Source organism: Sapajus apella, unplaced genomic scaffold (assembly GCF_009761245.1).
Source record: "Sapajus apella isolate SASKATOON/1434 unplaced genomic scaffold, GSC_monkey_1.0 scaffold14, whole genome shotgun sequence".
Taxonomy (NCBI): Eukaryota; Metazoa; Chordata; class Mammalia; order Primates; family Cebidae; genus Sapajus; species Sapajus apella.
The window spans coordinates 15,067,730-15,081,083 of NW_022436954.1; the positions used below are offsets into that span (position 1 = coordinate 15,067,730).

The 13,354-nt window shown below is 44.3% G+C and overlaps 1 protein-coding gene across 1 annotated transcript in view; it reads right to left on the reverse strand.

The window, feature by feature from the left end:
* Positions 1-1,998: 1,998 nt before the first annotated feature.
* The window catches only part of PTPRJ (protein tyrosine phosphatase receptor type J), a 197,659-nt gene continuing 186,303 nt past the window's right edge, over positions 1,999-13,354 (reverse strand). The window contains exons 24-26 of the mRNA XM_032282482.1: positions 9,445-9,605; positions 8,550-8,685; positions 1,999-5,613 (exon numbers count right to left, since the gene is read on the reverse strand). Of these exons, the coding sequence (XP_032138373.1) occupies positions 5,455-5,613; positions 8,550-8,685; positions 9,445-9,605 (456 nt within the window). The 3' untranslated portion in view covers positions 1,999-5,454. The remainder of the gene's footprint in view (positions 5,614-8,549; positions 8,686-9,444; positions 9,606-13,354) is intronic.

Here is a 13,354-nt window from a genome sequence, read left to right on the forward strand (position 1 = left end):
GTTGACAATATGTCCACCTGTGTATGTGTACCTACACACACACACACACTCACAGTTTAAAGGATGAGTTTCAGCCAACCACACAGGCAGTCCCAGAGCACTCACCTTCCACAGTTATCAGCTTCAACTCACCTCACTCACCCCCACCCACATGCTCCTCAGGTTCCAATCACTTGAAGCCTGGCCATTCTCCAAGCAAAGCCTGTACTCTGCGGCCCCTTACTTGCCCCTCTTTATCCCCCCACTAAAAGCCACCCACTCATAATTCCCTGGGCCCCTGTTACGTCTTCCTTTAAACCTCCTCTAGTATTTCCTGGCATTCATTTGGCACCTGCATCTCCCAGGCCCCAGCCGCTCCCTGGAGGCTCTCCTCAAGGGCGGGACTTCCGCTCCACTCCACTGTCTCTGGCAGGCCTGTGAGATGTGCGCTGCTGCTGTCCAAACTCTCATTTTTCCCCAAAGCAGGGTTGTGTGGAGGGTGTGTTGCAGAAGATCTTTGACCTTGACAGGGTGTAACTGCACTGCCTACCACGTGAGAGTGATGAGTTGGTGCATCAGGACGGAAAATGCCATTTTTCTTCATGTTTTCACCCTCTAACATGCTAAAGATTTGACTTACCTGTGCTGCTTGTCTGTCTCCCTTTATCAGCATGCAAATTCCATAAAGGCAGAGATTTCTGTCTGTCTTATTTGCCATTAAACCCTCAGCCACTGAGGTATAGTCCCTGGTAAGGGATAGGAACTCACTAAATAACAGTTGAATGAATGAATGAATTTGTTTCACAAAAGAGATCTCACAACAAAATCATCTTAGTCTGATTTTTTTTTAAGACAGAGTCTCGCTCAGTTGCCCAGGTTGCAGTGATGCGATCTCAGCTCACTGCAACCTCCACCTCCCAGGTTCAAGCTATTCTCCTGCCTCGGCCTCCCAAGTAGCTGGGATTACAGGCACCTGCCATCATGGCTGGCTAATTTTTGTATTTTTAGTAGAGACTGGGATTCACCATGTTACCCAGGCTGGTCTCGAACTCCTGACCTCAGGTTATCCACCCACCTCAGCCTCCCAAAGTGCTGGGATTACAGGCATGAGCTACCATGCCCGGCCATCTTAGTCTGTTTAGAGTTTGCATCCATGTAGAAGAGAGAGAGAAAGATGAAATTAAAACTACCCAAATTGCCACAGTATTCCAGCAATTCTAGGATTCCTCACATCCACCAACAAAAGCCCTCTAAAAATCCCAGGGGGCTTGCATACCCCTCACCAACTGGGTATCCATCCACCTGCAGACTCGTACCTCCACCTCTCTGGGAACACACACAGTCTTAAGATGCACAGCCACTTCTTCCAAATCTCCTCTTCACTAAACTGCCCTGAATGTGTGTTATGGGCTGAACTGGGTTCCCCTCCAAAACTCACATGTTCAAGTCCTAATCCCCAGTACAACGGAGTTTGGCATTTGAAGAGAGTGTCTTTAAAGAGGTCATTAAGGTAAAATTAGGTCAATAGGTGGGCCCTGATTCAGTATGATTTGTGTCCTTATAAGAAGAGGAGATTAGGAGGCACAGGGAGAAGACAACCATCTGGAAGCCAAGAAGAGAGGCCCCCAGGAGGCTGAGGCAGGAGAGTCGCTTGAACCCAGGAGGCAGAGGTTGCAGTGAGCCAAGATCGAGACACTGCACTCCACCCTGGGCAACACATCAAGACTCCATCTCAAAAAAAAAAAAAAAAAAAAAAAAAAGACAGGTCTCACAGAAAACCAACCCTGCCCACCCCTGGATCTCCGACTTTTAGCCACCAAAACTGTAGGAAGTAAATCTCTGTTGTTTAAACCACAGTTGGTGGTACTTGTTACGACAGTCCTAGAAAACTAAAATAATTTGGAAATCCCAAAGAGAAATGTGTTTTTGTTAAGGATGGCCAAGTAAAATGCAGACCAGTAAACTGCTTGGTACATTGTAAGAAAAAAAAAGAAGAAAGAAAGAAGCAAAGCCATAATACATTGACATTTTTTTTTTATATTTGGTATTTGTAAGTCTTTAAAAAATTTTTTTTCAGGCCATTTTTTCCTTTAAAAAAAAAAAAGCAACCAACAGCAATACTCTGTACAAGTATAACAAACATTAGAAATATGCATCATTCCAAAATAGTTACAAGAAAATTACAGTTTAGAGTCCACATCAACACATCCTATTCATATGTGCCCCCAAGGGAGAAAAGCTACAGTATGTTAAACACACAACTGCTACACAGTAGTCTGAAAACCCAGAACTTACGACTTTTGAGGCAAATCAACATCAGTCACCAAGACTAGTTTAGCTTAATAAGTACAATCAAGCATTTCAAAAGGGAACCAGGCTTTTTCATCCCAGATGAAAAACAAACGCGATTGGCTGCATAGTTGACCTCCGACCCTCTATCCCCAACCCCCAGGAGGCTCTGACTTAACAAAGCACAAATCCAGTGGAGTCAATTAGGCCAAAGCCTGGCTGGAGGTCACAGCGTGGTGGCCGCAGTGGGCAGACACCAAATGTCATTTCCTGCTGGTGCTGATCGTCACTAGATTCAACTTTGGAAGCAAAAAGTCCTTGATCTTGGGAGACGGTATCAATGGCCCAAATTCCCCAAACCAGCTGACCACCCATCGTTGGCCCTTCCATTGACAGTGAAACCCATACCAGCTGCTTCTCTGTATACATTTGTCAAAGACTGAGCACGGGCGCTCACGCCATCCCCATGATTCCATTGGGCCCTTCCAATTTTAGCTCACTGTTTCTGGGAGGGGTTGAAGAAGCTCAGAGGCACCCTCCTCTTGCCTCTGACCAACCCCCAGCCTGGGTGTCCTTTATATTTACACATTCATCTTCCCTTTTCAAGCTCTGTGCTATAAATACCCTTACCACCCCTGCTGGCCCTGCCCCCAGCCCTCTTCAGGATGCAGAGAAGCATCATGACCTCCGTGTGACCTGCCCCTTTGGAATCCCAGCCCACTCCACCCCAAGACTTCCTCCCGAGACTGCTGGGGCTGCTTGCCCATTTCCCAAGCCCACACCAGGCGGAAGGGAAGAGGGTTACTGTGTTTTGCATTTTTATACAATATGTTTACAATTATATTGCTTTAATCTTTTAAAGGATTCTAATCTTTTAAAGGATTTTTTTTCACAAGAAGTCCTTTCCTCTGACTTCTCTGTGGCAGTGACACGGGCAGAGCAGGTCTTACGAGCTACCTGGGATTTGCCACCCATCAGTCGTTTTGGACAAATTGGAGGGGAAAGGGTCACAGCCCACAGAACTGCCACCTGAACAGGGACCTATGAATGAAGCACAGAGTGCTCCAGGATCTATATGAGTTGGAGGCAGTGTGAAGGTATGGGAGGAATCCACCCACACTCAGTTTCATGCAACACCCCGAGGACAGCACAGCTTCCCTGATTCACACCTACTGAGCCAAGGCCCCCTCTGAAGTTAAGTCAAGAGGACCCGACCTAGCCTGGCCAACTCATTCCTTTGAGGACCTGACACTCAATGAACTGCTCACTACCAAAAAAATGCAAAGGATTCAGCAAAAAGTGCAATTTCCACTTGAGAAGTAAGATTCTCCCCAAAACATGATACCACCTTTTCATCCTTTCAGTACCTCAAAGGGAACGGAGGAAAAAGGGCATCCAGCACTTACCCTCCGAACCACACCTGGGGCTTTCAAAGTGTGGTTCACCCTTTAGAACTAAAAGACCCATTAACGCATCCGGTCAGTTATCAAAGTGCCAGTGAGGTGAGGGGCGTGGCAGAGGCAGGAGGGACCAGGACGCTGGACCAGCCGGCTCCCATTCTCAACAGGACATACCTGTCCTGTCTACAGCAGGACGTGTTACTGTGGAAGCAGCCACAGGACTCCGGGGACTTGGTTCTTCCTTCATAAAACCTCGTCTACTTCATTGCCTATTGGAGGATAAACTCAAAACTTCAAAATATAACCTGAGCCACAATTTAAAATAAAAAGAAGAAGAAATTCTTTTCATGTTAATGCCTTGAGAAGTTTACAGATTATGTACCAATAAAATAAATCCACATAAATTCTGAAATTCTTGGTGGATACACACCTGAAGCAAAAAAAAAAAAAAAATTAATCTACATTTTAAAAATCAAAGTAATTACAGCAGCAGTATAATGAAAAGAGGTTTTAAAAATAATAATTACATCTTTGATACAAATTCAAACTTTGTACACCTCAATTCATAGGAATGACTTTTTGAGAGCTTAGTATATATATGTACAGTAGATTCCGATATGCGTCATGGCAGAGACAGACTAAAGCCAGTGGACTTTGGGGAAGGAGGGGTTAATCTGACACTGAATTCACGCCGAAGTGTTCACAGATTGCCACGCTTCTGAACACACACACACACACACACACACACACACGGACGCAGACGCATAAAATGCCAACCTGAGTAAAACGTTACTAAAAACCTAGAACATCATGAATCACTAAGTCACATATTGCACCTTTAAATAATCCTTCATACCAAATACAGACATGAGAAAAAGGATAATACAGGGACAAGAAAAGCTTTTTGTCACTGTAGGATTCCTCTGCTTCTCCCACTCCCACCCACAGAAATTCTCAGGGTGATATTCAAGTCTCCATTCTCACCCAACCAATGAGCTGAAATGTTGACAACAGAAGAGTCTTTGGAAAAAGTGGGAGAGAAAAAGGAAGAAAAAAACGGAGCACAAATGTACAGGGGGCAGGGGAAGTGGGGTCGGGGCAAAGAGGCCTCCCCTGATCAAATGAGAACAGGAATGTTACCGAGGAGGCCAACCTCTGATGCTAAACTACTGTTTAAATATTCCGTATATTCCAATTATGAGATTCAGTACAAAAATATAGATCTCTACTGAGTTTTGCCTGTGGAAGCATAATTCAGAAAAGGCACATGTTCAAATAGAAAACCCATCCAAAGAGGCGCCACAGACCCCTCCGTGCGCAATCATCATCCACAATTAGGTATTTTCCATCAGCTAGATTCCAAGATACAGTAGGTAAAAATAGACCTCTGATACTTAAAATATATTCAACCTAACGCAATCCTGGCTTAAGCATGTGAATCATATAAAATAGTCTTTTTTTAAAAAAGAAACTGTTTTGGAAAAAAAAAAAATCGTAGCTCACTTTTCCTGGTTTTTCCACAATCCTCAAGGGGAAAAAATAAAAAAGTGACCTCATCCCATTGGTCATCAGGAATGCAGGTGATTTGCCCCCCACCCGTCCACAGCCCCCGACAGCCCCAGTTTGTCATCTGTCATATGCAGCTTCATGCCCTCAAAATTAGTTCTCACAAAACAGAACAAAGAATTAGGATATTAGACAAATAAAAACATGTCGACATCGGGGCGTGGGCCTTTGCTGTGGGCGCGACCGTCTGCTTCACTCCAGAAGGGCTTTTCCTTTGGAATCAGGCAATGTAACCATTTGTCTTTCCAAATGTGGTCACAGGCGCAAGGTTTTCATAGATTGTCATTGCGGTCGTGTTCTGGTAGATGAGATCTACTTTTGAGTCTTTCTGGGATCTGACAATATCTAAAACACACTGGTTGAGGAAAACATACTGGTCCTGATAGAAAAAGGAAAGAGAGAGGCAGAAAATGAACACAGGTCCCAGAAATTAGCACCCAAAATTATTTCCAAACAGGTCATTCCACAGCTCCACTCCCAAACCCCATCCACCCCGCAGCAAACGGAAGTGAACGTATTTCAAGTGGTAACAACATCGTGGTGAGATCTGAAATCACAGAAGCAAGACGTCTTTCGTCAATGATTCTCAACCAGAAGAGCACACTCCACAACTCCCCTCCCCAGGGAGAAACGCCACAGTCTCGGGGAAGGGCAAAGGAAGGAGGAGATGGAGAGGAAAGAACGCACACACACATTTGAACAATAATATGTTCAACAAGATCGTGTTGGCTAGTGAGGCTGTGCAGAGTCATCATCAACAGTAACGCTCAAGCGAGGGGCAAAAAGGAGATGATCAGGCGGAGCTGGAAGAGGACTACCCTTCAGTCAGGCATATAGGAATCTACAGGTAGTGATGAAAGAAAGAGGAAAGGGGTTATAAGCTGACACTAAGGTATCCATGGCTGGGCACGGTGGTGCACGCCTATAATCCCAGCACTTTGGGAGGCCAAGGTGGGCAGATAATGAGGTCAAGAGATGGAGACCAGCCTGGCCAACATGGTGAAACCCTGTCTCTACTAAGAATACAAAAAATAGCTGAGTGTGGTGGTGCATGCCTGTAGTCCCAGCTACTCGGGAGGCTGAGGCAGGAGAATCGCTTGAACCCAGGAGGCCGAGGTTTCAGTGAGCCGAGATGCCGCCACTGCACTCCAGCCTGGCGACACAGCGAGACTCTGTCTCAAAAAAAGAAAAAGATATCCATGATACTGTAAGAGAAAAAAATCACAGAGAAGCAACATATATAAAGCAAGATCTGGCCAGGTGTGGTAGCTCACGCCTGTAATCCCAGCACTCTGGGAGGCCGCAGGGAATGGATCAGCTCAGGTCAGGAGTTTGAGACCAGCCTGGCCAACATGGTGAAACCCCATCTCCACTAAAAATACCAAAATTTGCTGGGCATGGTGGTACACGCCTGAAATCCCAGCTATTCAGGAGGCTGAGGCAGGAGAATTGTTGGAACCCAAGAGGCGGAGGTTGCAGTGAACTGAGATCGCGCCACTGCACTCCAGCCTGGGGGATAGAGCAAGACTCCATCTCAAAAAAAAAAAAAGGATCCAATTTTTTCAAAGTGCTCTGTGTGTGGCTGTGTCTGTGTGTGTTTCTGTGTTTACAGATACACATAAAGAGCCTTATAAAGACGTACACTAAACTATAAACATTGGCTACCTCCAGGGAACAGGACTGGGGAAGAAAGAGTAAGACAAAAATAAATTATTAAGTGCTTTCATATGAATAAGTATTGTTTTCAAAACATAGAAAAGAGATTAGACTCTAGGAGCAGGTATAAGATTTCCGGGTTTCTCAAAAAAGGATAAAAGGTTGAGAAATACTACTTTATAGAATTATAGCAGAAAAAAGAAAAATCTCTTTTCTGACCAACACAGGAGGTGAACTTCATTCTTTCCACCACAACCACCAAGCTCACCCCAGAGCACACAATGTACCCAGGCGTCTAGAACATTCCCTGCTAGACTCAAAAACACAGCACATATTCATAGAGTTCTAAATAGGTACAGGACAACGGCCTGATACAAAATTAATATTCTGCTCTCATCCTGGTCAAGGGACATTCACCCCTTTGAGAAAGGCAACTTCGCAGTATGTTCTGTTGAAAACATGCCTCAAAAATGCTGCTTCTTGGTAACATTTTGGGTGAAACCAAATCCAACAGTAGTACAGAAATTATACGGTAGAGATTAAGTGTTCATTTTCTCCACTTGTCAGCCACCCTTCTGTAGCTATAATAATTGATGTTCTTTAAATTTTACACAGCTAGGTGAAGATAAATTGCTGCATTAACAGTTAAGCAGCATTACGCTATGTCATATTATTAATGTTTCATGAGTTTGTTTCATTCGCTTATTTTAAAGATAGTCAGGCCTTCTTAAAAACAAAGAGTGAAAAACACCAGTTTTGTTTGTTTGTTTGTTTGTTTTTGAGACGGAGTCTTACTGAGCCGCCCAGGCTGGAATACAGTGGCACGATCTTGGCTCAGGGCAACCACTGTCTCCCAGGTTCAAGCGATTCTCCCATCTCAGCCTCCTGAGTAGCTGGGATTACAGGCACCCACCATCATGCCTGGCTACTTTTTTTTTTGTTGGCCAGGCTGGTGTTGAACTCCTAACCTCAGGTGATATGCCTGCTTCAGCCTCCCAAAGTACTAGGATTACAGGTGTGAGGCACCATGCCCAGCCGAAAAATACCAGTTTTATGAACCAGAAGCCAAAGTTCAAAGATGTCCTAAGATTATTTAATGAGTCAGACAGTAAGGTAAAGAATCCTCACACTATCTCAGTTTGCAGTTCCATTACTGACATCAGCACTACTATATCACTTGTATTGGGTAATTTAATCCCAAGTCAGCTTACAGTCTGCAAAGAAATCCAGTGTTAGTTCACAGTCAAGGGCCGGAAAGATCTGGAAGGATGACATATTTTAACACAAGTGCATGACACAATGCAACCTTTTAAAAATGGAGGGAAAGGGCCAGGCACGGTGGCTCACACCTGTAATCCCAGAACTTCAGGAGGCCAAGGCAGGCAGATACCTGAGGTCAGGAGTTCGAGACCAGCCTGGCCAACATGGAGAAACCCTGTCTCTACTAAAAATACAAAAATTAGCTGGGTGTGGTGGGCATGCCTGTAATCCCAGTTACTCGAGAAGCTGAGGCAAGAGAATCACTTGAACCCAGAAGACAGAGGTTGCAGTGAGCCAAGACTGAGCCACTGTGCTCCACCCTGGGCGACAGAGCAAGACTCCACTTCAAAACAAAAAGGAAGAGAAGGAGGGAATGTCAAGTACAGATCCTGGCCTCACCTCTGTCTGCACCATTAAAGGCCTGTGCATTCGAAGATCGTACACAATCCCGTACACATCCACGGTGTTCTCATTCTCTATCTGGTAGATGAGACGATCAATGGCAATGAAAGTGCCCGTCCTTCCAACCCCAGCACTGAGGGAAAAGGGAAATAAGCCAGTTACAGTGTGTTACCTCGACAGCGAGCCGCTCAGAGTTCCCCATTTGTACATAATCTTGCTTTCCTTCGCTGTCACACTTTGAAGGCAATGCACAGGACCAGTATACATTTGCTCAATGGAAACCTCAGCAAGTCAGACAGCACCAGCTTGGGACTGGGGCCTAAGTCACAAACTCACGTCTGAGTCAAATGCCACACATCCAACCCCTTGCTTGTGCTTCTTCAATCTCAGTCCCATTTCAAGTCGCCACCATAACCCAGGATGGCACGTTCCATCAATTTATTTCCCACTGGGCCACACAGCCCCTCCTGTCTTCTGTCCTAAATTAATTCCTTTAGCTTCAAAGTTAACTTCTTATTGTAAGGGGTTGGCACACTTTTTCTGTAAAGGGCCAGCTAGTAAACATCTTCAGCTTTGCAAACCGCATGGACTCCTTCTGCCATGGTAGCAAAAAAGCAACCATAAACAATATATACATAAATAGGTGTGCTGTGTTCCTATAGAATGTTATTTACAAAAACAGCAGCTGACCAGATTTGATCCATGGGTTACAGTTTGCCAACCCCTGTTTTGGAAGCTCAGGGCTTCGGGACTAAGTCCATGGTTCCTTATCCAAACCTTTCCTGAATTCGTAAATGCCTATTACATTCCCTCTTAGGCCTTGCTTTTGGAAAGTGCTCACAAATACATACGACATTTGAAATCTGTCACACATGACACGCCATCTGTGTACCTGCAATGCACCAGAATTGGTGATTCAGGAGGACTCTGCTTCATGTAGTCACGAACAAGGTACCGGAAGTTGATGAGCAGGTCAGTGGTGTCGGGAACACCGTGGTCTGGCCAGGAGGTGAAATGGAACTGTCTCAGAGGGTGGCTCTCACTTGTCTGGATCTAAAAGCCAAGAAAATGTGTTAGATCCAGAGAGAAAGTCTGCCTAACAATATCAAAAAGGCAGGGGAAATCAAGCAGAGCCTAAGTACCAACCAGGAGTCGTAATGACTACAGATTGGAACTTTACATTTGCACAGCAGCTGATAAAGTGCTTGCTCATCAAACCCTCACAATATGCCCAAGAAGGAGAGTTTATTATCCCCCTTTAAAGATGAGGCAGCAGAGATTCACAGAAGTGAAGTCATTTCCATGACGCTGATTTCAGATGCAACAGAAATCCCTCATCCTCCAATTCTGCATTCAGATCCTTCCCTTCCTGCCACAGCTGCCTCTCAATAATGAACTCACATTCTTACGTCTGCACCTCCTTAGCGCTTCATGAACCACAGCCCCAAGCCCCCCTGAGAATGTCACTGACCATAAAAACCAAAAATAATTTACTCAAATACAACCATGATCATCAGCGCCTTCTAGGCAAGAATGGCCTCATAATTCACCATGTCCCCTAGAGAAGCAAATAAAGTGACAGGCCACTAACAAGCACCATGCAAATATTCAGCACTGGAGGGAGCTGAGAAAGGACTCCCCCCCAAAAAAATCCATTTCAACACCTGGAGGTCAACAGAGCTCATTATTACACACACTGGTTCCCTACCTCGTGCCAAAGCATATATACCTTGAAGCACCAGAAGCCCACCCCAGCTGGGGCGCGTCCTGACCCTGACTCAGCTGTACTTGTTATGTCCATACCCGGGAATGACCGTACCTATGAGACCTACATCTGCACTGCAGGCATTTCAGTCTCCTTTATGACAGCCACCCTTTGATGCTCATTTTTCCAAATGTATGTTCATTATAAGAACAATGAACTTGCAGTATTCAACATTTGGAAAACAACAGGGAAAAAAGTGTGAATGAGGGGAGAGGTGCTGGAAGACCTCATCAGAGATAAAGTTAACATTCACAGATTTAACCAAAAGTACTGATCTAAAGACAGAAACCAGCTGTGGGAGATGGAGGTAGGGGAAGAGGAAGAAAAAGGGAGGGAGAGGGATAGGGGAGGGGAAAGGGAGTGGAGCAGGAAAGGGGACGAGGGGGAGAGCAAGAGGGAGAAGCACGGAGGGTTATACTTAGTATGATCTTCGCAGAGGGGCAAAGGGGCTCAGGTTAGGGGTGGTGGGCAAAGGACGCCGTTAGCTCTATTTGCAATGTTCTCAATTTTCGAAAAGAAAATGTATTCATGCATTTTGTAGAATTAAAAAACATGTAACTAAATGCCATGTGGTGTCCTGGATCAGATCCTGGAACAAAAGAAGGCTTTAGTGGAAAAACATGAAATCTGAATAAAGTCTGGAGTTTAGTTAATAAAAAATAATAATTATTTAATAGCAATTTTTTTAAATGATGTGGAAAACTCCACTCAAAATTCCCCTCCGCAAGGGTAAGCCCCAAGCAGTGGAGGCAACCAAGGAGAAGCCAGTCAGTGTAAATGAGCAGCATCTACAGAAATAAGCATGACATTTTTCTACTACTGTGAGCTGCATTATTTAGGTGGCCAGATCAGCGCATGGTAACAGCTTTGATGGCATCTCCAGAGGAGGAGCTGAAATACTGAGGCCAGACCCTTTGAGACACAGCAATTAGCAAAGAATTAGAACTTAATATACTATACTTTTATCCGTGACTTACAGAATCTTCAAGGATAATCTCATAAACTAGACCCTAACCCACAAAGGCCCCTACCCACGCAAAAGATTCAAGATTCAACTCCATTGAATCTACTTCCTGGCTTTCCTTTTATGCACAATTCATAATATGCATAAATTTTCGTCTCCTAAAATGCTTCTCTTACATTACATCCTGCCATGTCCCCATGGTAATCATATAGTCTACCCATCCATTATTTCTTTTTTTGAGGGGAGGGGGCAGGGTCTTGCTTTGTCACCTAGGCTGGAGCATAGCAGCGCAATCTTGGCTCACTGCAGCCTTGACCTCCTGGGCTCAAGCCATCCGACTACCTCAGGCTTCCGAGTAGCTGGGACAACAGGTGTACGCCAGCATGTCTGGCTAATTTGGGGTTTTGTTTTGTTTTTGTACAGACAGGGTTTCACCATGTTGCCCAAGCTGGTCTCAAACCTGAGCTCAAGCAGTCCGCCCACCTCAGCCTCACAGGCATGAGCCACCATGCCTGGCCCATTATTTCTGATAGCTGAATAATGATATTATAAGCAGACAAGTCATAGCTGAGTTATCCTTTCTACAAAAGCTGGATGTCTGCACGGTTTCCAAAGTTTTCCTCTATTATAAATAATGCTGAGACTCATCTTTCTGAATAAGCCTTTTTGATAGTCTCAGACTTCAAACCAGCAAATCAAAGAGAATCGATGTTTCATTAGAGAAATGCAAATCAAAACCACAGTGAGATACCATCTCATGCCAGTTAGAATGGCAATCATTAAAAAATCTGGAGACAACAGATGTTGGGGAGGATGTGGAGAAATAGGAATGCTTCTACACTGTTGGTGGGAGTGTAAATTAATTCAACCATTATGGAAGACAGTGTGGTGATTCCTCAAGGATCTGGAAATAGAAATACCATTTGACCCAGCAATCCCATTACTGGGTATATACCCAAAGGATTATAAATCATCCTATTATAAAGACACACGCACACATATGTTCATTGCGGCACTGTTTACAATAGCAAAGACTTGGAACCAACCCAAACGTCCATCAATGATACACTGGATAAAGAAAATGTGCTGCACATATACACCATGGAATACTATGCAGCCATGAAAAAGGATGAGTTCATGTCCTTTGCAGGGACACGGTTGAAGCTGGAAGCAAACTGACACAAGAACAAAAAACCAAACACCACATGTTCTCACTCATAAGTGGATGTTGAACAATGAGAACATATGGACACAGGGAGGAGAACATCACATACCGGGCCTGTTGGGGGGTGGGAGAGGTAGGGGAGGGGTAGCAGGGGCTAAGGGGATTAGGGAGGGATAACATTAGGAGAAATACCTAATGTAGATGATGGGGGGATGGATGCAGCAAACCACCATGGCATGTGTATACCTATGTAACAATCCTGCATGAGCTGCACATGTACCCCAGAACTTAAAGTATAATAAAAAAACAAACAAAAAAAAAAAAAACATCAAAAAAAGAGAGAGAGAGAGAACAGACATTTTTAGACCTCTGATATAAACAGCAAAGAGTTATACCAACGTACACACCCATCAACAGATACCAATGCTGTTTCATGGCACTGCCTCTATTTTCAAAGCATCCTTGAAAAAAGAAAAAAAGGCACATAAAGTTGACTTCCTAGAATGCCTGCACAATTTAATTGGATTTGCTTTTGTAAATCTTGAGGGGAAGGGAGGCCATGTGCATATGCCCTGGAATCCTATTAATGTAGCTGTTATCAATGACTCCTAACAGCATGTGGCCGCTCCTGATGCCATATTTCTAACCAAATAATCCAAAACGCTACGGTTTGTTCTGTAAAATCTATGAGTAAGTCTGCTGGAAGTGGAAAGAAAGGAAAGAGTTTCTGATGCAGGGCCACCCGCTTATGATTCATTTTATTTAGGAATGACTTAGGAAATTCCCAAAAAAGTAAATTTCCCAGGAAAGTCAAGCTAAGGGGTTGCCTTGGAGTATACATGCATATGGATTGCTCTGTTCTGTAAAGAAGGGAGCAAAACATTTCTCAATGCATAGGAAAACATACT